General features: G+C 40.5%; 2 protein-coding genes across 17 annotated transcripts in view; one reads left to right on the plus strand and one right to left on the minus strand.

The window, feature by feature from the left end:
- The window catches only part of LOC105464943 (prolyl endopeptidase like), a 51,882-nt gene extending 29,259 nt beyond the window's left edge, over window positions 1-22,623 (minus strand). For 3 of the 13 annotated variants that reach the window (XM_071076645.1, XM_071076646.1, XM_011713098.3), the window contains exons 1-2: window positions 22,142-22,279; window positions 20,256-20,509 (exon numbers count right to left, since the gene is read on the minus strand). In XM_071076645.1, the coding sequence (XP_070932746.1) occupies window positions 20,256-20,474 (219 nt within the window). In that variant the 5' untranslated portion in view covers window positions 20,475-20,509; window positions 22,142-22,279. Of the gene's footprint in view, window positions 1-20,255; window positions 20,797-22,141 lie in introns of all 13 variants that reach the window. The other 10 variants (XM_011713114.3, XM_011713106.3, XM_011713104.2 and 7 more) reach the window with 9 other exon arrangements.
- A 73-nt stretch (window positions 22,624-22,696) lies between these two features.
- The window catches only part of LOC105464946 (calmodulin-lysine N-methyltransferase), a 410,262-nt gene continuing 409,431 nt past the window's right edge, over window positions 22,697-23,527 (plus strand). For all 4 annotated transcript variants that reach the window (XM_011713120.2, XM_011713119.2, XM_071076648.1 and 1 more), the window contains exon 1: window positions 22,697-22,923. In XM_011713120.2, the coding sequence (XP_011711422.2) occupies window positions 22,768-22,923 (156 nt within the window). In that variant the 5' untranslated portion in view covers window positions 22,697-22,767. The remainder of the gene's footprint in view (window positions 22,924-23,527) is intronic.

Below are 23,527 nucleotides of genomic sequence, written 5' to 3' on the forward strand. Positions count from 1 at the left end.
TTTGCCTTGTTTAAGCAAAAGAATTCTGGCCAAGATTTTTTACTTCAGCTTTCTGCCAAAGATGACAATTGTACAGTGATTTGTACAGAGTGGGGACTTAAGTCTTTGGTAAAGACCTCCAACAGCTGGAAAGTATTTATTGCATAAATATGTCCAAGATACTTTACCAAAATTGTAGAGAATGTAAGCTATAAATATAGTTTATATTACAAAGAGTGTACAATCTAAAATTAAACACAAGAATATAACAGAAAAATCACCAAAATAAATTAAATGGAAAATAATCATTTTCACAAAGGTTTTCCTTTTAGATTTTTTTGGGATACATTATTATTTGAATTAGATTAAAATTAGCAATAATGGTTGTTATGATAGTCTCAATCATTTAGCCTCTACTTACAATCATATAATATTCTGAATTTTTTTTAAGAGACACGGTCTCACTATGTTGCCCAGGCTGGACTCAAACTCCCGGGCTCAAGCAATCTTCCTGCCTCAGCCTCCCAAGTAGATGGGACTATAGGTGTGTGCCACCTCATTCCATACAGTTAATTTTTTTGAGTAATTATTCAAAGATTAAATATTGGAAGCTTATATTTTTATTTTTCATTCATTTTTTAAAGAATTTCTACAAAATCTATGGTTGATCTTTAAAGTGGTGAGACAAGATATCTATATCAATAATCCCCTCATATCACCATCATAAGTCAGAAGATGACTAGAAATCTATCCTGAAACTGTAAAATAGCAATAGGAGCTACCTTTGCATTTCTAGATTCGGCATTGTCTGTTCTGTAATCTCCATTAAAACTTTTGAAGTAGAGTCAGGATTATCTCTTTACTACCCTGTAGCTTTTAGCACATTCTAGGTCATGGAGCTGGGTTCTGTCACTTTTAAATACTCATTCTTACTGACAGCCAGAGCCAACACGAGCCAAAAGCAACAGAGCGGGCTCCAAAACCCATCTTCTTAACTTTACATTCCTGATTAACATTTTTTCTGTCCTAAATCCAAATAAACTGAGCTTATCTGAACCAAAATAACTCTGAAAGCAATAGGATTTTTGACTGCCTTAATGAAATTCAAGCAGAACTCAACAGCTTTCTAAGTAACTCTTCCAAAGGAATTACTTCCATGGAAACTGATATTTTATATAATATTCATTAAGTACTCCAAGTTACTTTTGGTTTTTGTTCTGTCCCAAGGACACCTGCTAAGTGTTTTAAGCTTTCATTTCAATTTCAGCTAGCAATATCATTAGGGTACACAGCTAAAGCCATCCATTTTAGCCAGGTATCTTAATACTTTAAGCAGTCCAGTTGTTTCAAAGGCATGTACTACCCCCCAATGGAGCTGAGGTAAGGATGGCTTTACCTTCAGATTTTAAGAAGGTTACTGGTACACTATCACTCCATTACTGGTTAAAAGAAGCACTCCTTCCCACTTCCCAAGTGGCCCACCACTAAATCATTTTAACAATGAAAGCTGTTATAAAATAGGAGAATGTTATGTGTTAACTTTATCTTGGCAAAGATGCTGAACTCTAAAGACAGAAAAATGGTGAAGTAGAAAGACAATGGACAGCCCTTCAGTAAAGACTAATTAGCCATTAGTAATATGGCTAATTCTAAGGCTAGGGCAGGGAGAAAATACATGGTAGGTTTGGGAAATCTTATGCCAGAAAATGAGGAGTGCTCAAAGTTTAATGGAGACATGTCAAAAGAATACAAGTGTCAACTGAAGGAGTTTCTATTGGCCACATTTTGGACAATTTGAGCATCAAAAATAATAAATAATAAACAAATAATACATTGAAAAAACAGAAATCCACAGCAATTGAAAAACAGAATGCAATATGAAGCATTTCAATTTAGGAAAACAGAAAAAGAGTAAATCTTAAGGAAGTAGAAGAAAGGAAAGAAAAATAATTTTTGAAATTAAATTGATAACAAAGATAATCAAATTAAAAGTTGGTTCTTTTAGAAACCTATTAAAAACAATGCAAAACTGATAGTCACTAACTCTTAAAGAAATTAAATGGTAATTAAGTGTCCCCTTCTTGAAAGAGACACCAAGCGCAGATGCAGAAAGGTAGCTTTCTTGGATCTTCAAGAAACAGCTAATCTTTTCATATGTCAACTATTTAAGAAAATAGTAAAAGAAGTAAAACTACTCATTTTATTACGCTAATATAACCTTGACATCAAAATTAGACAATGATGATATGAGACAATTAAAAAATCAATTTTATTCTAAAATAAAATGTGATAAAATCAATTAATTTTAAAAAGCACAAAATAAAAACAGTAATAGTAATACTTATTAAACTTTATGTGACCAAGAAGGATTTTTTTCCTAAGAATGAAAGGATGGTCCAACATCAGAAAAAAATCTATCAATGTAATCTAACACAAATAAAGGAGATAAATCTTAGAGCCATTTTCAATAAATGCAGGGAAAAAATAAAAAATAATCACCATGCTTTAAAAAAATGATAAAACCTTAAATTAGGAATTGAGAGGAACTTCCCTGACTTAATAGTTTCTGTCAGTTATCTTACACAGAAATATACTAAATCTGTAATCAAAATGCCTGAAATCAATTCATATTAGCATACATGGTATTTAGCAACCATGAAACAGCAACGAGATTTCCAAAATTTTAATTATATTCATGTAAAATAACTAATTGTATTTGCTGTTAACTCACTTTGTTTTTTAAAAGCAACTGTTAAATGAAGGAAACTTGTTCCTTTCATCTTCTGCCTCCAATTCTTCTCCTTACCCCCTTCTCTAGAGCCCAGACTTTTGCCCTTCTTATGCCACTGACTGCTCCTGTCAAAGTCACTGAATGGCCACCACATTGCAAAGTGCAAAAGTTAATTTTCAGTATTCATATTACTTGACCTATTAGCATCATGATACAATTGATCACTTCCTCCTCTTAAAAACACTTTTCTTTACTTGGCTTCCAGGACACCTCATTCTCCTTGTTTTCCTCTTATTTCACTAGCCCTTCCTTCTCGGTATCTTTAGCTGGTTCCTTCTCAACTCCCTGGCTTTTTTTTTTTTTTTTTTTGAGACAGGAGTTTTGCTCTTATTGCCCAGGCTGGAGTGCAATGGCGCAATTTCAGTTCACTGCAACCTCCGCCTCCCGGGTTCAAGCGATTCTCCTGCCTCAGCCTCCCGAGTAGCTGGGATTACAGGCACTTGCCACCATGCCAGCTAATTTTTTTTTTTTTGGTATTTTTAGTAGAGATGGGGTTTCACCATGTTGGCCAGGCTGGTTTCAAACTCCTGACCTCAGGTGATCCACCTGCCTCGGCCTCCCGAAGTGCTGGGATTACAGGCGTGAGCCACCGGGCCTGGCATCTCCCTGGGTTTTTAACACTGGCAGGGCTCAGTTCCTGCACTAAGCGCTTCTCTTCTTTGCAGTCTGCACTAATTCCCTTGGTGATCTCATCCAGTCATGACCTTAAATACTATTTATATCCTGAGGACTCTCAAATTTACAGCTGTAGCCTGAACAACCCTGAACAAGTTGAACTTGTATATCCAACTGACTATCCAACATTTCTACTCAGATGTCTGATATGCCAAAAAATGTCCAAATCTGAACTTTAAATCTCCCCATATATCCCTTGCCCTATTAAAAAACAAACAAACAAACAACAACAACAACAAAAACCCTGTTCTCCAGGCAATCTTTCCAATTTACATAAACGACAAATCTGTCCTCCCAGTTACTCAGGCTTAAAAGCATTAGAGTTGGCTTTGTCTTTTTCTCTTGCCACAAACAAGTGGTCTGCTAAACCCTGTCAATTCTACTTTCAACATATATCTAGAATCTGACCACTTCTCACACTTGGACTGGACTACTCGGCTAGTACCGTCATCATTTCTCCCTTGGATTACTGCAAAAGCCCAAAGTTTTCTCTGCTTCTGCACTTGCCTCCCAGTCTATTTTCAACAAAGGTGCTTATGTGAGCCTAAAGTCAGATTACGTTACTCCACTCAAAACCCTCCAATGGTTTCCCATCTTGCTCAAGAGGAAAAGCAAAAATTCTTACAATGGTCTACAAAGTCCTAAAGAATCTTGTCCCATTACATTGCTGATCTAATCTACTACTACACGCCAAGCCCACTTATTCCAGTTAATCCATACTTGATGTTTCTTGAACATATCAAGCTTGCTCCCATATCAGTTTCTTAGAACTTAGGCCCTATGCCCAAATATCTCCTTAAAGCTATTGCTCAAAAGTCATCTTCTAAGTTAGCCCTTTCCTAACCATTTTACTAAAATAACACCCCTCCCTATCCCCACACTGCCTATTCATATCTTCTCTGTCTTTTTTTTCTTCTTCTTCTTCACCATACCTATCACTTCTGACATATTTTGTATTTCATTCATGTAATACTTTTTATTTTTTTGAGAGATGAGGTCTCGCTGTGTCTCCTCAGTTGGAGTGTTGTGATCTGGGCTCATTGCAACCTCTGCCTCCTGGGCTCAAGCAATCGATCCTTGACCTCAGCCTCTCAAGTAGCTGGCTAGGACTACAGGTGCTACCATGCCCAGCTAATTTTTGCATTTTTTGTAGAGAGAGGGTTTTGCCATGTTGCCCAGGCTGCTCTTGAACTCCTGAGCTCAAGCAATGAGCCCACCTCAGCCTCCCAAAGTGTATTACAGGTATGACCCATTGTACCTAACCTTGTTCATTTAATTCTTTACTCTTTCTCTCTTCCTTTCTCAAGTAGAACGGTAAGCTTCACGAAAGCAGGGATTTTTGTTTATTTTGTTCAGTGTTATATCTCCAATGCCTAGAATGGTGCATAGTAGGTGTTCAACAAATATTTGCTGAGTTGAATAAAATTCAGACAGCACAAAACATAAAATGAAAAAAACAAAAGACATCATAAAGTGAAAAGAAATATTAATAGAACAAACATGGAGAAGATATCTACAGCACATGTGAAAGACAAAGGACATGTAACGAAATCTTATGAATCAGTAAGAAAAAGATAAACAATTAAAAGAAGGTCAAAAGGGGTGCGGTTCGAAGATGGCTGAATAGGAACAGCTCCAGGCTACAGCTCCCAGAGTGTGGACAGAAGATGGGTGATTTCTGCATTTTCAAGTGAGGTACTGGGTTCATCTCACTGGGGCGTGTCAGACAGCGGGTGCAGGACAGTGGGTGCAGCCCACCGAGCGAGAGCCAAAGCAGGACGAGGCATCACCTCACCCGGGCCAAGGGAAACCATGACACACAGCACCTGGAAAATTGGGTCACTCCCACCCTAATATTGCGCTTTTCCAAGGGTCTCAGCAAACGGCACACCAGGAGATTATTTCTCGTACCTGGCTTGGAGGGTCCCATGCCCACGGGGGCCTCCCCCATTGCTAGCACAGCAGTCTGAGATCTAACAGCAAGGCGGCAGTGAGGCTGCGGGAGGGGCGCCCGCCATTGCTGAGGCTTGAGTAGATAAACAAAGTGGCCCGGAACCTCGAACCGGGTGGAGCCCACCGCAGCTCAAGGAGGCCTGCCTGCCTCTGTAGACTCCACCTCTGGGGACAGAGCAGAGTCAAACAAAAGGCAGCAGAAACCTCTGCAGATTTAAATGTCCCTGTCTGACAGCTTTGAAGAGAGCATTGGTTCTCCCAGCATGGAGTTTGAGATCTAAGAACAGACAGACTGCCTCCTCAATGGGGTCCCTGACCCCTGAGTAGCCTAAGTGGGAGGCACCCCCCAGTAGGGGCAGACTGACACCTCACACGGCCGGGTTCCCCTCTGAGACGAAGCTTCCAGAGGAGGGATCAGGCAGCAAAAATTGCTGTTCATCAATATTCACTCTTCTGCAGTCTCTGCTGCTGATACCCAGGCAAACAGGGTCTGGAGTGGACCTCCAGCAAACTTCAACAGACCTGCAGCTGAGGGTCCTGACTGTTGGGAAGTAAAACTAACAAACAGAAAGGACATCCACACCAAAACCCCATCTGTACGTCACCATCATCAAAGCCCAAAGGTAGATAAAACCACAAAGATGGGGAAAAAACAGCAGAAAAGCTGAAAATTCTAAAAATCAGAGTGCCTCTCCCCCTCCAAAGGAATGTAGATCCTCGCCAGCAATGGAACAAAGCTGGACAGAGAATGACTTTAATGAGTTGAGAGAAGAAGGCTTCAGACGATCAAACTTCTCTGAGCTAAAGAAGGAAGTTCGAACCCATTGCAAAGAAGCTAAAAACCTTCAAAAAAGATTAGATGAATGGCTAATTAGAATAACCAATGTAGAGAAGTCCTTAAATGACCTGATAGAGCTGAAAACCATGGCACAAGAACTACGTGACAAATGCACAAGCTTCAGTAACCGATTCAATCAACTGAAAGAAAGGGTATCAGTGATTGAAGATCAAATGAATGAAATGAAGCGAGAAGAGAAGAGTAAAAAGAAATGAATAAAGCCTCTAAGAAATATGGGACTATGTGAAAAGACCAAATCTACGTCTGATTGGTTTACCTGAAAGTGACAGGGAGAATGGAACCAAGTTGGAAAACACTCTGCAGGATATTATCCAGGAGAACTTCCCTAACCTAGCAAGGCAGGCCACTGAACATTCAAATTCAGGAAATACAGAGAACATCACAAAGATATTCCTCAAGAAGAGCAACTCCAAGACACATAATTGTCAGATACACCAAAGTTGAAATCAAGGAAAATATGTAAGGGCAGCCAGAGAGAAAGGTCAGGTTACCCACAAAGGGAAGCCCATCAGACTAACAGCGGATCTCTCGGCAGAAACTCTACAAGCCAGAAGAGAGTGGGGGCCAATATTCAACATTCTTAAAGAAAATAATTTTCTTTTTTTTTTTTTTGAGACAGAGTCTCGCTCTGTTGCCCAGGCTGGAGTGCAGTGGCGCGATCTCGGTTCACTGCAAGCTCCGCCTTCCGGGTTCATGCCATTCTCCTGCCTCAGCCTCCCGAGTAGCTGAGACTACAGGCACCCGCCACCATGCCTGGCTAATTTTTTGTATTTTTAATAGAGACGGGGTTTCACTGTGCATGCCAGGATGGTCTCGATCTCCTGACCTCGTGATCCACCCGCCTCGGCCTCCCAAAGTGCTGGGATTACAGGCATGAGCCACCGCACCCGGCAAAGAAAAGAATTTTCAACCCAGAATTTCATATCCAGCCAAACTAAGTTTCATAAGTGAAGGAGAAATAAAATCCTTTACAAACAAGCAAATGCTGAGATTTTGTCACCACCAGGCCTGCCTTACAAGAAATCCTGAAGGAAGCACTAAACATGGGAAGGAACAACCGGTACCAGCCACTGCAAAAACATGCCAAAATGCAAAGACCATTGATGCTAGGAAGAAACTGCATCAACTAACGAGCAAAATAACCAGCTAACATCATAATGACAGGATCAAATTTACACATAACAATATTAACCTTAAATGTAAATGGGCCAAATGCTCCAATTAAAAGACACAAACTGGCAAACTGGATAAAGAGTCAAGACCCATCAGTTTGCTGTATTCAGGAGACCCATCTCACATGCAGAGACACACATAGGCTCAAAATAAAGGGATGGAGGAAGATCTACCAAGCAAATGGAAAACAAAAAAGGCAGGGGTTGCAATCCTAGTCTCTGATAAAACAGACTTTAAACCAACAAAGATCAAAAGAGACAAAGAAGGCCATTACATAATGGTAAAGGGATCAATTCAACAAGAAGAGCTAACTATTCTAAATATATATGCACCCAATACAGGAGCACCCAGATTCATAAAGCAAGTCCTTAGAGACTTACAAAGAGACTTAGACTCTCACACAATAATAATGGGAGACTTTAACACCCCACTCTTAACATTAGACAGATCAACGAGACAGAAAGTTAACAAGGATATTCAGGAATTGAACTCAGCTCTGCACCAAGTGGACCTAACAGACATCTACAGAACTCTCCACCCCAAATCAACAGAATATACATTTTTCTCAGCACCACATTGCACTTATTCCAAAATTGACCACATAGTTGGAAGTAAAGCACTCCTCAGCAAAGGTAAAAGAACAGAAATTATAACAAACTGTCTCTCAAAGTGCAATCAAACTAGAACTCAGGATTAAGAGAAACTCACTCAAAACCGCTCAACTACATGGAAACTGAACAACCTACTCCTAAATGACTACTGGGTACATAACGAAATGAAGGCAGAAATAAATATGTTCTTTGAAACCAATGAGAACAAAGATACAACATACCAGAATCTCTGGGACACATTTAAAGCAGTGTGTAGAGGGAAATTTATAGCACTAAATGTCCACAAGAGAAAGCAGGAAAGATCTAAAATTGACACCCTAATATCACAATTAAAAGAACTCGAGAAGCAAGAGCAAACACATTTAAAAGCCAGCAGAAGGCAAGAAATAACTAACATCAGAGCAGAACTGAAGTCAGAGACACAAAAAAAACCCTTCGAAAAAATGAATGAATCCAGGAGCTGGTTTTTTGAAAAGATCAACAAAATTGATAGACCGCTAGCAAAACTAATAAAGAAGAAAAGAGAGAAGAATCAAATAGACGCAATACAAAATGATAAAGGGGATATCACCACCGACCCCACAGAAATACAAACTACCATCAGAGAATACTATAAACACCTCTATGCAAATAAACTAGAAAACCTAGAAGAAATGGATCAATTCCTGGACACATACACCCTCCCAAGACTAAACCACGAAGAAGTTGAATCCCTGAATAGACCAATAACAGGCTCTGAAATTGAGGCAATAATGAATAGCCTACCAACCAAACAAAGTCCAGGACCAGATGGATTCACAGTCAAATTCTACCAGAGGTACAAAGAGGAGCTGGTACCATTCCTTCTGAAACTATTTCAATCAATAGAAAAAGAGGGAATCCTCCCTAACTCATTTTATGAGGCCAACATAATCCTGATACCAAAGCCTGGCAGAGACACAACAAAAAAAGAGAATTTTAGACCAATATCCCTGATGAACATCGATGCAAAAATCCTCAATAAAATACTGGCAAACTGAATCCAGCAGCACATCAAAAAGCTTATCCACCATGATCAAGTGGGCTTTATCCACGAGATGCAAGACTAGTTCAACATACGCAAATCGATAAATGTAATCCAGCATATAAACATAACCAAAGACAAAAACCACGTGATTATCTCAATAGACGCAGAAAAGGCCTTTGACAAAATTCAACAGCCCTTCATGTTAAAAACTCTCAATAAATTCGGTATTGATAGAACGTATCTCAAAATACTAAGAGCTACTTATGACAAACCCACAGCCAATATCATACTGAATGGGCAAAAACTGGAAGCATTCCGTCTGAAAACTGGCACTAGACAGGGATGCCCTTTCTCACCACTCCTATTCAACATAGTGTTGGAAGTTCTGGCCAGGGCAATCAGGCAGGAGAAAGAAATAAAGGATATTCAATTAGGAAAAGAGGAAGTCAAATTGTCCCTGTTTGCAGATGACATGATTGTATATTTAGAAAACTCCATCGTCTCAGCCCAAAATCTCCTTAAGCTGATAAGCAACTTCAGCAAAGTCTCAGGATACAAAATCAGTGTGCAAAAATCACAAGCATTCTTATACACCAATAACAGAGAGCCAAATCATGAGTGAACTCCCATTCACAATTACTTCAAATAGAATAAAATACCTAGGAATCCAACTTACAAGGGATGTGAAGGACCTCTTCAAGGAGAACTACAAACCACTGCTCAGTGAAATAAAAGAGGACACAAACAAACGGAAGAACATTCCATGCTCATGGATAAGAAGAATTCATATACTGAAAATGGCCATACTGCCCAAGGTAATTTATAGAATCAATGCCATCCCCATTAAGCTACCAACGACTTTCTTCACAGAATTGGAAAAAACTACTTTGAAGTTCATATCGAACCGAAAAAGAGCCCGCATTGCCAAGACAATCCTAAGCCAAAAGAACAAAGCTGGAGGCATCACACCACCTGACTTCAAACTATACTATAAGGCTACAGTAACCAAAACAGCATGGTACCGGTACCAAAACAGAGATATATACCAATGGAACAGAGCCCTCAGAAATAATACCACACATCTACAACCTTCTGATCTTTGACAAACCTCACAAAAACAAGAAATGGGGAAAGGATTCCCTATTTAATAAATGGTGCTGGGAAAACTGGCTAGCCATAATGTAGAAAGCTGAAACTGGATCTCTTCCTTACACCTTATACAAAAATTAATTCAAGATGGATTAGAGATTTAAATGTTAGACCTAAAACTATAAAAACCCTAGAAGAAAACCTAGGTAATACCATTCAGGACATAGGCATGGGCAAGGACTTCATGTCTAAAACACCAAAAGCAATGGCAACAAAAGCCAAAATTGACAAATGGGATCTAATTAAACTAAAGAGCTTCTGCACAGCAAAAGAAACTACCATCAGAGTGAACAGGCAACCTACAGAATGGGAGAAAATTTTTGCAATCTACTCATCTGACAAAGGGCTAATATCCAGAACCTCCAAATAACTCAAATTTACAAGAAAAAACCAACCCCATCAAAAAGTGGGCAAAGGATATGAATAGACACTTCTCAAAAGAAGACATTTATGCAGCCAACAGACACATGAAAAAATGCTCATCATCACTGGCCATCAGAGAAATGCAAATCAAAACCATAATGAGATACCATCTCACACCAATTAGAATTGCAATCATTAAAAATCAGGAAACAACAGGTGCTGGTGAGGATGTGGAGAAAGAGGAACACTTTTACACTGTTGGTGAGACTATAAACTAGTTCAACCATTGTGGAAGACAGTGTGGCGATTCCTCAAGGATCTAGAACTAGAAATACCATTTGACCTAGCCATCCCCATTACTCGGTATATACCCAAAGGATTATAAATCATGCTGCTATAAAGACACATGCACACATATGTTTACTGCAGCACTATTCACAATAGCAAAGACTTGGAACCAACCCAAATGTCCATCAATGACAGACTGGATTAACATGGCACATATACACCATAGAATACTACACAGCCATAAAAAAGGATGAGTTCATGACCTTTGTAGGGACACGGATGCAGTTGGAAACCATCATTCTCAGCAAACTATCACAAGAACAGAAAACTAAACACCGCATGTTCTCACTCATAGGTGGGAAATGAACAATGAGAACACTTGGACACAGGAAGGGGAACATCACACACCGGGGCCTGTTGTGGGATGGGGGGACGGGTGAGGGATAGCATTAGGAGATATATCTAATGTAAATGACAAGTTAATGGGTGCAGCACACCAACATGGCACATGTACACATATGTAACAAACCTGCACGTTGTGCACATGTACCCTAGAACTTAAAGTATAATAAAAAAAAATGATCAAAAGAAAAGAATAGGCATTCAAGAAGAAAACCCAACAGGATCAATAAACATAAGAAAAGATGCTCACTGGCCAAGAATGGCAGCTCACGCCTGTAATCCCAGTACTTATGGAAGCTGAGGCAGGAGGACTGCTTGAGCCCAGGAGCTTGAGACCAACCCGGGCAACACAGCAAGACTCTGTCTCTATTTAAAAAAAAAAAAAAAAGTTTTGGATTTTAGAGCATTTCGGATTTTGGATTAGGAATGCTCTACTTGTACTACAAGATATTAAAAAAGAAAGGTACTGTGAATTAGGCTACCTTACATCTACTTCTGACTCTACTAGTTTTCTTACTTAACTTTAGACTCTGTGGCTTTAGTTTCTTCATTTGTTTAGAAAGAATTCACATACTTCCTGATTTTAAAACTTATTATAGGCTGGGCGCAGGGGCTCATGCCTATAATCCCAGCACTTTGGCAGGCCAAGTCGGGCAGATTACCCTGAGGTCAGGAGTTTGAGACCAGCCTGGTCAACATGGTGAAACCCCGTGTCTACTAAAAATAGAAAAAATTAGCTGGGCATGGTGGTAGGCAGCTGTAATCCCAACTACTCAGGGGACCTTGGCAGGAGAATTGCTTGAATCTGGGAGGCAGAGGTTGCAGTGACCTGAGAAGGTACCACTGCACTCCAACCTGGGCAACAGAGCGAGACTCTGTCTCAAAAATAAATAAATAAATAAATAAACTTATTACAAAGCTATAGTAATTAAATGTGTAATACTGGCCTAAGGACAGACATATAGAAAAATGAGATAAAAGTTAGAGTCCAGAAATAAACCATCGAATTTATGGTCAGTTGATTTTCAGAAAGGATACCAAGACAATTCAATGGAAAAAGAACAGTCTTTTCAACAAATGTTGCTCAGACAATGGATATCCACAAGCAAAATAATAAAGTTGTACCCCAATCCGTTACACTGTAAACAAAATGAACTCATAATGGGTCATAGGGCTGGGCATGGTGGCTCACGCATGTAATCCCAGCACTCTGGGAGGCTGAGGCAGGAGGATTACCTGAGCCTAGGAGTTTGAGACCAGCCCACAAAACAAAGTGAGACCCTGTCTCCACCAAAAAATAAAAATAAAAATAAATAAAAAAATTAGCTGGGCATGGTTGTGGTCTCAGTTGCTTGGGAGCTAAGGCAGTAAGAGAGCATGAGCCCAGGAGGTTGAGGCTGCAGTGAGTCATGTTTGTGCCTCTGCACTCCAGCCTGAGCAACAGAGTGAGGCCCTGCCTTAAAAAAAAAAAAAAAAAAGTATCAAAGGCCTAAAGAAAGAGCTCAGATGGGATGATTTCTGGGATATGTTTTCTAGCAATAAAATTTATGGTTATATGAAAAAAAATTCATTAACTATTAATTCATTCTATAAACACTTATTGCTTATCTACGATGTGGCAGTCATTATGTTATGTGCTGGCAAGATGTGTATTATAAAATTCTTGTCTTTAAGGACCTCCCAAAATAATGGGGAGACAGAAAAAGTTTAAAATGATGTAGTAATAGCAGAGAGGTAAATATAGTGATATGACTCCTATGGCTTCAACTTCTATCCATATGTAACAACTCTCCCCAAATTCCAGACTCAAATATCCAACTGCTACTAAAATCTCCACTTTACTAGTGAGTTACATTTATCCTTTCTACTTCTTCATCTTTTTTTTTTTTTTTTTTGAGATGGAGTCTCGCTCCCACTGCACCAGGCTGGAGTGCAGCGGCACCATCTTGGATCACTGCAATCTCCACCTCCCGGGTTCAAGTGATTCTCCTTCCTCAGCCTCCCGAGTAGCTTGGATTACAGGTGTGTGCCACCAGGCCTGGCTAAATTTTTTTGTATTTTCAGTAGCAATGGGGTTCCGCCATGTTGGTCAGGCTGGTCTCGAACTCCTGACCTCAGGTGATCTACCCGCCTCAGCCTCCCAAAGTGCTAGGATTATAGGCGTGAGACACCACGCCTGGCCTTCTTCATCCTTAAGATCTGAATATCAGTAAGGTTACATACATGACTGTGAAATAAGTCCATCTGAAACATAAAGATAAACCAGATGTGTTTTAGAATTTTGAGATTTTTGGAATGTTAACTGGGTAACTTATCTCAGTTTACAGGGGAACAACACTCTGTAATCAAATGCAGTAACATTTTAGAGCTAAACATCTACTGATTGGGATAAATAAAGATCATAATAGCTTTGCGTCAGTTTAGGTCAGGTTTTGCCCATTCTCAATATTCTCCAATCAGTTAAAAAAAATCGTTTGTTTTCTAAGAGGCTTTTGGATTTTAGAATCCAAAGAGATGAGGAATTATCACTCAAGTTCTTCTAGTCTTCCATTAAGATGCCTCAAATAAAATGTAATCAGGGCCAGGTGCGGTGGCTCACGCCTGTAATCCCAGCACTTCGAGAGCCGAGGTAGGTGCATCACTTGAGGCTGGGGTTCCAGACCAGCCTAGCCAACATGGCAAAACCCTATCTCTACTAAAAATATAAAAAAATTAGCTGGGTGTGGTGGCACATGCCTATAATCCCAGCTGCTCAGGAGGCTAAGGCACAAGAATCACTTGAGCCTGGGAGGTTGCAGTGAGCTGAGGCTGTGCCAGTGCACTACAGACTGGGTGACAGAGTGAGACACTGTCTCCAAAAAAAAAAAAAAGCAATCACCCTGTAAAGACTCTCATCTTCACTCATCTGAGTTTCCGACAAGGCTTCCTACTTCCAATTTATTCTCTATTCTGTCAGAGTGATTCTTCTAAAATGCAAATCTGATTGTGCCGACATTTTTCAATAACATACCATTGTTTAAAAGGATCCAGCTCAAACTTTGTGCAAGATATACAAAACTACCTATACATGATCCCGCCCAGTTTGCCTCTTTTGGCTCATCTTCGACCATTTTGTTTTGTTTGTTTTCTTGAGACAGAGTCTCACTCTGTCGCCCAGGCTGGAGTGCAGTGGTGCGATCTTGGCTCACTGCAATCACTGCCTCCTGGGTTCAAGTGATTCTCCTTCCTCAGCCTCTCCTGCCTCAGCCTCCTGTGTAGCTGGAGTTATAGGTGCACACCACCAAGCCTGGCTAATTTTTGTATTTTTAGAAGATACAAGATCTGAATATCAGTAAGGTTACATACATGACTGTGAAATAAGTCCATGGTTTCACTAAGATGGTTTCACCGTGTTGGCCAAGCTGGTCCGGAATTCCTGACCTCAAATGATCCACCTGCCTCGGCCTCCCAAAGTGCTGGGATTACAGGTATGAGCCACCGTGCCTGGCCATCTTTGACCATTTTGGCTCTTGTAATTGTAGTGATGTCCTCCTCAATTCTGAGCTTTTACACATGCTGCTCCCTCTGCCTAATTCCTTCTCTTACTTTAGATCTTGATTAAATGTTACCTCCTAAGAAGGGCAATTCTGACCATAGTAACCAAAGTAACTTCTCAGCGGGTAACATTTAATCAAGACCTAAAATAGGAGAAGGAACTAATCAAGTAGTGGTGAATAGGATTAAGGAATAGTACACAAAGGTCCTAAGATAGATGGGAAAGAGTCATGTTCTTCAATCTGGGAGATGACCATTGAGGCCTACCCAAAGTAAATGGGGGCAATTTGGCATGAAATGAGAGAGGGGTGAGATTGTGCATGGCCTTAGGAGACATGATTAGGAGACTGGATTTTAAGTTTCTGTAATAAAAGTTTCCGTAATAAGTTTTGGAAAGTTTTAATTTGGGAAGTGACATGATTTAATTTATATTTTAAGATCATTTTTCTGATGATATGGAAAATGGGTTGGAAAGGAACAAGAGGGAAAGCCAAGAGCCTGGTTAGGAGTCTTTACCAGTGGTCCAAGTAAAAGATAGCTAGAGTGATGATGGTAGAGATGGAGAAATATGGACAGGTTCAATATATATTTTGGTTAATACATGTTTCTGAAAATATGTTAAACATGATGACATGATGGTATACATAATTTGGGGTGTATAAACATTAGGTTATAACTAGACCCTCAAATTAGTGATTTACTGATTATGAATTGTTTGGATGAGACAAATTGATTAAAGCAGTAGACTTGGTGGTATGGAGACATGGCAAAGATCACAAAGCTAGTTAGGGATACACTGTTAATGGACATGATGGCAGGACAGCAGTGTTCTAGCTTGAACAAATGAGTAAATAGCAATGAAATAAAGAAGAGCTGAATCGGGGCTGGAGAAGTAAAGTTCAATTGTAGATAGTTTGTTTGAGAAGTCAGTGAAACGTCCACCTGGAGATTGTTAGGTAAGCAGCAAAATACTGTGTAGCTCAGAGGGGATTCTGGGATGATGACAGTAGCTGCTATGTCCCTTCAATCCACGGCTATGGATAAGATTATTTAGGAAGAAATTGAAGAGAGAAAAAGGACCAGGACCAAGTGCTGAGAAACCTCCAAATTTAGAAGTCAAATGGAGGAAAAGTTTGAAAAGCAGACTGAGAATAAGCTTCTAAGGTAAGAGAAAAGTCAGAAAAAGGTGGAGTCATAAAGCCCAAGGAGAAGAGTCTTCCAAGGAGGAAATGGTCAAATATGTCCAATTGGCTGAGAGAGCTTATTCAAGAGGATGAAAGAAAAACAACCACTGGGTTAAAATATGTAACACCTTGGGGTGACACTGACAAAAGTTTTAAGGAAGGAGTGGAAGCCAGACCCAAGCAGGTTAAAGAATAAATGGAATGTGAAGAAGTAACTAATAATGAAGTTGTACCTGTAAGGTAGTCCCACTCTGAATTATTATGAATTATTATGAAATGAATTATTATGAATTATTATGAAAAATTAATGAGACTACCATTTATTTTTCTTTCTGGCATTCCTGAGTTTTCTTTTAAAATTTTTCTTTCCTCCTTCTTTCCTGACAATGTTTTGAACTTACTAGTTATAACCAGTGGTTCTTACAAGTCACAGATCATAGTGAAGAAGCCAACTGTCAACCAATCTATTTAAGAGCTTTTCAACCTGAGGAAACTGATTTAAGAAAAAAACAAGATACCCTGTATATATATGTGTGTATATATATGTGTGTGTGTATATATATGTGTGTGTATATATATGTATGTATGTATATGAGACTATTGCAGAAGCTGCTAATCTCTATTATAGAAATAGGCAAATGACATGTTTGACCAAAGGATTTAGTCTTCTCTCTTAATTATTCAATTTCTTTTTCGTATCTTGTTCAAATTATCACTATTAAAGATTTTGGGAATTATTTTCGTAGGCAGAGCAGAGCAGGATGATGTGGAAGATAAAGAAATGTGATATCTGGATGGATGCTAGTCTTTGAATATCACTAGCTGGCTTGTAAGTATAATGGAGTAAGTTCATCTTGCCATCTGGCTAATGTAAAATGGAAAGCTGAGGTACTTGCCAATAAGAACTGTAGAACTGAATGAATTCAATAAGGTTTAGATCAGCAACACTTGATCATCAAACATTTCCAGTTTCTAAATACAGGTCCACTGTCAGTCAAGCTGTGAGTTCCAGAATTACTAACTTCAAAAAAACAGATCTAGGGCCGGGCATGGTAGCTCATGCCTGTAATCCCAGCATTTTGGGAGGCCAAGGTGGGTGGATCACCTGAAGTCAGGAGTTCGAGACCAGCCTGACCAACATGGTGAAACCCCATCTCTACTAAAAAATACAAAAAAAAAATTAGCCGGGCATGGTGGTGGACGCCTGTAATCCCAGCTACTTGGAAGCTGAGGCAGGAGAATTGCCTGAATCCAGGAGGCGGAGGTTGCAGTGAGCCGAGATCACGCCATTGCACTCCAGCCTGGGCGACAAAACAAGACTCCGTCTCAAACAAACAAAAAACAGATCTGTAGGCCTCAACCATAGAGATTTTCATTATGCAGATGTGAGGTGAGATCCAGGAATCCGCATTTCTAAAAAAGCTCCCCAGGATTTCTGATATACAGTTAGACTGCAGCAGTTGATACTGAAGAGTCCCCAAACTTATAGGCAATAATTTGTTGCTAAGTAAGAAGACAGAGGTATAGAATCATGAAATTTTAGCACCTGGAAGACTTTCCAGAGAATGACAAGTTGAAACTTGCTTTTTTTTTTTTTTTTGAGACAGGGTATCCCTGTGTCACCCAGGCTAAAATGCAGTGGCACAATCTTACTGTGCCTCAACCTCACTGCAGACTCAACCTCCAAGGCTCAATCAATCCTCCCACCTCAGCCTTCCAAGTAGCTGGGATTACAGGCGTGAGCCACCATGCCCAGCTAATTTTTAGTCTTTTTGGTAGAGATGGGGTTTTGCCATGTTGCCAAGGCTGGTCTCAAATTCCTGAGCTCGGACAATCTGCTCACCTTGGCCTCCCAGTGTTCTGGTATTACTGGTGTGAGCCACTATGCCTGATCAGAACTCCCTATTTTTTTCAGTAAGGAAGATTAAGAGTCCTGATTAGTTCACAGTCACACCAATCATGGCTAGATCTTTTGCCTTCTAGCATTCCCATTACACATGCTACTTTCTGTTCCTTAACTTATATTAGGTAATAGCTCTTTAAACAGATATATTTTAATTTACATAAAAGCATTAACTACTTTTTCTACTTTATTGCACCCTATAAAAGCGGATAGAGTTGGAACTCAGTGAATGCTTGCTGAAAGAAGGAAATGTGCATTCTTGTCTACAGGTGTTTTCACAGCTGCAGGGACATTTATAAAGCTTCCCCAGGTCTCAGTCATCAAAAAAGATGAAGACCATGGCTTTTATATTACATCATTTCTCATAGAGGGAATGGTTGATACATGACATGCGAAAGCAGGATCACTGTCTCAGGTAAAGGAACTACTAAAAGAACTATGAATACTTGGAGTCACTGAGTCAGGTTAAAGTTTCCAGGTAGTGGGAATCTATAAAAGAGAACTGAAAAGTTGCTTCAGGGACAAATGGAGGGAAAAAATAGTCAACCTTCCATTTAGAACGTGAGCTAACATCACAGCTGTTACTCTGATGGTAATTCCTGCCTACTATTTATACACTGAGTTAAGACAAAGTACAACATGACAAAATGTTCTAAACACAATGCAAAATAAAGTTCAATAGGTGAAATTAAAAATTTTCTTTCTAAAGTAGGAAAGATGTACAAAAACCACAAAAATGAAATAAAAGGAAGATATGAAGAATTTCTAAATGAGTAATTAAGTGCTAAACTAAGGCAAGACACTATGAAAAGGAAAAGAATTTCAAAGACTAAAACATAAAGGGTAAAAGTCTAGGAAGACTAGAGGGCTAACATATAAAAAGTTAAAAGCAAAAGAGACACACACACAACACCTAAATAGGTATCAGCTAAGATAAGTGCAAAAATTGAACAAAAACTAGAAAAACTGAGTAAAATTAGATTAAAAAGTTTCTAAAATGAGAAGAATCTGCCCAAGTGTCCATCAATAGAAGAATGGATAAACAAAATGTGGTTTATACATACAAAGGAATATTATTCAACTATAAAAAGAAATGAAGTTATGATACATGCATACAACACAGATGAACTGTGAAAGCATTATGCTAAGCCACTGAATTGCATACTTTAAAATGGATCAAGTGGAAAAATTGTTATACATATATTTTATCCAAAGAAAGGAGGAAGTCAAAACAGACTAAAAGAAGAATCAGTATGCGACAAAACCAGAAATTAAAATAAAAAAATAAAAAATATATTAAAATCATAAATATGTGAAATTATTGCAAGAACACCACCCCCAAATATCATTAAGGAACCTAAGGAACACAAGAAGTAAAAGGTAGGAGAGGGAAGTCAAAGCAGCAGCAGCACAATTAGATAATTTAATCTCAAGTAAGTAGGATGACCATATAATTTACCATCCTAACCAGGACATATTTGAGAGGAAAGGGGACACTATTAATAATTACACAGGGACAACAGGTGTAGGCTGGAGCTGTCCCAGGCATAAGTGGATACGTGGTCACTCTCTATATAAGGGCAATCAGGTCCTCAAGGTTGAGTTCACGCCCACAGCTTGGGGTCTGGCAGAAGTACAACACTCCGACAGCGTCTTCCTGAAGGACTCAAGTGGTCAAAAACGCAAGACTGGTTTTCATTTTTTTTACAGAGAAATAAAACACAATTCATGGCCTTTACTGAAGTGTACTGATTCGTGATTCATAAAACAATAGGCATATCATGAGATTTTATTAAGAGCTATAATTTAGTGTTCTTGAAATTTTAGAAGGCTGAATTATACTTTGAAATGCACTGGCAGGCATACTAAGGAAGTCCTGAGGTGAATCATTTTATATAAACCTACATTTTTATATATTACATTAGAGCCCTACAAATATATGTATACACTCTTTTTTTTTTCTTTTTTTTTTTTTTTGAGACAGAGTCTCCCTGTCACCCAGGCTGGAGTGCTGTGGTGTGATCTCAGCTCACCGCAACCACTGCCTCCCTGGTTCAAGAGATTCTCCTGCCTCAGCCTCCCAACTAGCTGGGATTACAGGTGGGTGCCATGACGCCCGATTAATTTTTGAATTTTTAGTAGAGACAGGGTTTTACTATTTGGCCAGGTTGGTCTCGAACTCCTGACCTCAGGTGATCTGCCTGCCTTGATGGATATACTCGTTTATACTTACATTTGACTAGAGACAACTGAGACTTGAAAATTTGAAAAATCAAGTTAGAATTACTGAGAAAATTAGTAGCTCTGATGTTCTACCCATTCTTTATTTTTAAACTAAAATTAATCTTAATGACCTACAAATAGGTTAACTTAAACAGTCCATACCTTACATGAGAAGCTCCGACTTGGGATGTTTCTTGCTAACTCTGATATCTTGGGTTTATTCTGAAGACACTTGGTTAGGTGATATTTTTTCAATTTTATTCTATTGTAATAATGATCAGCGAAGTTATAGTGATTCAAATGCTGTTTCTGCATGCATTTTCCAAGGTGAGGAATACTATACTTCAAAGCTTGGAGAAATAATTTGGTCTTCTGCTGCATGATACCAAAGTCCCTGGTTTATGCTCCTTTTGGGGCTGCCAGCACACGAATGATTTTATAGGTATGATTACAGAGTAGTGGGTTCTCAGAGTATCTAAGATCAGCAGTTCTCATTGCTCCTTTTCAGGGCCATGCCCCGCTTAGGTTATGAGTAACTTCAGACAGCTGATAACTTAGGCTAACTAAATCTAAAAACGTGTGTAAGTTAAAGTTTCATTCAAATCATACTTCTTGGCAGATGTGACTTAAATGTCTCATTTGTAAAATTAATCCTATCAGGCTCAAACTATGCAGCACTGATTCTGGCACACATAGGGGCAAACTAAAACAAAAAACAAAACAAGAAACAAAATAAAAATTTGCAAATAAGTACACAGACTTAATGGGATATCTCAGGAACTCAGGGCTGTAAAAGGTAAAAAGCCTTTGGTCTTACATAATTATGAACATATCTTTGGTATGTATGTGGAAGATAAACTGGAAAAGCCTAATTATTTAATAAAGGTGGGGGAGGGAAGATTAATTATTGTTGAGTGTTAACTAAGTGCCAGGTGCTTTTATCTTGTCTAATTTAAATTTTATATGGACTTGATAAATTAGATACTACAATGCACATTTTACAAGTTGCCAAACTGTGGCTGTGGGAGGTTCTAAGCAACTGTTCCAGGTCACTTGGACAGTAAGCTATATAGCAAAAATTCCAATTTGTTTTGGTTCCAAAAATTGGAAAACTCAACTATGGATTTTAACGTTAAAAAGGTTAGTGCTTTAATTAAAAACAACAAAAAAACCCTGCAAGATGCACAAATAAAATGTGAGGCCATCTCTGGTTTGTCAGGAGGTAGCTTTTATTAACCTTGAGAGCTAATAAGTAGTTAAGAGTCAGAGAGACCTGGGTTGAGGTCTTAGCTCCAACACTTAACTGTGTCTCTGGGCCTCAGTTTCCTTATCTGCAAAAATGAAATGACACCATTTACCTTCTAGGGTTGTTGTTGTAAAAACAAAATGAGGCAGTTTAATGTTAAGACCATACAGTGCCTGGCACGTAGTGACCACTCAATAAATGGCAGTTGCTGTGATTTACGTCAGGAATAATCTAGGTCTATTGCACACAGCTGAACGTCATTATGGACGTCTTCCACAAAATACCCCCTGGTATCAAAGGTAGAAGGCTGCGTCAAATTTACCATAGATCAGATGCGCTACGACGCCCCCGCCCCCTTTAATCCCTTTCCATGTCGCAGCAAAATAATGGGTGATTGGGGGTAGAGAAGCAACACTAGTTTACTAGCCGACACTAGTAAAAAAAAAAAAAAAAAAAAAAGGGGAAAAAAGACCCGAATAACAAGGGCCTGCAAAGGTCCTACATCACCACGTCCCCACAGCCTTTATCCATCCTTCATCCTCAAGGAGAAGACAGTATGCAAGGCTAGGATGGGGGTGGGGTAGATAAACGGGTGTTCTCGGGAGAACCTATTCGTTTTCCCCATGCAACTCTCCACCCCAGGGATGAGGCGATCTGAATGCAACAGGGAGAGGGACCAGGTGACACGCACGCAGTGCTGGGCCATGAGTCAAAAAGCAAGGACCTGGGGACTGAGGGGTGGGTGGCTGGGTGTGGGGAGGAAGGGGAGAAGGGAAGAGACCAGTACACTCCCCATACATACGCAAATTGAGAGAATCAGTCCGGCTCTGGACACAAACCAGTGAAGGCAGGCCGGAGAACCTGAAGCTCTCAGAGAGGAGCAGATGTCACCGCAGGCACGTCCAGCCGAAGTCTGCGTTCCGCAGCCCACAGAACGACAACCTACCCAGAGCCGCCTAGAGCTGGTTTGCAGCACGCCGAGCTACGTAACCTCAGTCTACCACGAGCAACAGGCAGATTTCGCCATCTTTGTTGTGGTCAAGGATTCTTCTGGCGTTCCTGGGTTCTTTAGTCTCAAAATATATAAGACCCTTTGTTCTTTGCTAGTCGTCTGAGCTCGAGATGAAGCAGAGAAGACTAAGACAATGAGGAACAGCGTTCCAGTAGCCCTGCCACATTTCTCTAACCCTCTGGTCCGCCCTCACTCAAGATGGCTACCAGCAAAATGGTGCAATGACGTGACAGCGCGGCCCTGGTTGCCAAGGAGATGCGAGTACCGGAAATGCGGAATTCGGGGAGGGCGCGCATGCCTGGGTCGTTGCGGTGGGGCGGGGGGCGGGGGGCGGGGGGCGGGCGTCACAGGTCCTGACAGGGAAGAAGTTAGCAGGTCCTGGCAGGGGACGAGCTGCGGTGGCGGCACCTCCGGGTATGGAAGGCTCCAGTGAGATGGAGTCGCGAGTCGCGGACGCTGGGGCCGGTGAGACTGCGAGAGCAGCGGGCGGCCGTCCGGCAGTTGGCTGCACCACTCGGGGGCCCGTAGTCTCGGCGCCCCTGGGAGCCGCCCGGTGGAAGCTCCTGCGGCAGGTAGGGGAGAACCTGCTCGCCTCACCTTTGCCTCTGGTCACTCCCCTCTCACGTACCGGGGGAGCGACCGTTCGCAGCTCTTTCCTCTTGGCAGTTCTGGGAGTCCCTTCTCAGTTTGCCGGGAGCCACCTGCGAAGCTCCCCCTCGCTTCACCTAAGTGTCCCATCCAAGAGGAGGAATAGGTGGGGTTGGATGAGGAGGAAGACAGCCAAGGCTGAGCTCCTGGGAAACTCAGATCGAAGTAGAGGAACCCCTTCTGTACATTTTTGTGCGTCTGGGGGACTTTTCCCCTTCTCGCCAGTCTCTGGTGCGCCCTCCGCTCCCCACTGCTCTTTTCCTGCTTCTGTTTTGCCTCCTTCCCCAGGTTTCTTCTAGCTTAACTCCCAGCCTGGTTCTAGTTACTGATGTTCTTCTGCACCCTCTGGCCCCGTCTTTTGCCCAGCGTGGTTGACTGTGCCGGGACTGAGACGCGGCACGCGTTCCCTTGGCATCTTCCGTACAGCGGAGCGTGCAAGGAGTAGGAAGAGCTGACCTCCTCTCCCACCGAGGTCTCAAAGTTCAATGATTATCTTGTAGTTTGAAGTGATCAGCGAGATTCTCGGTG

This window comes from Macaca nemestrina, chromosome 13 (assembly GCF_043159975.1).
Source record: "Macaca nemestrina isolate mMacNem1 chromosome 13, mMacNem.hap1, whole genome shotgun sequence".
Taxonomy (NCBI): Eukaryota; Metazoa; Chordata; class Mammalia; order Primates; family Cercopithecidae; genus Macaca; species Macaca nemestrina.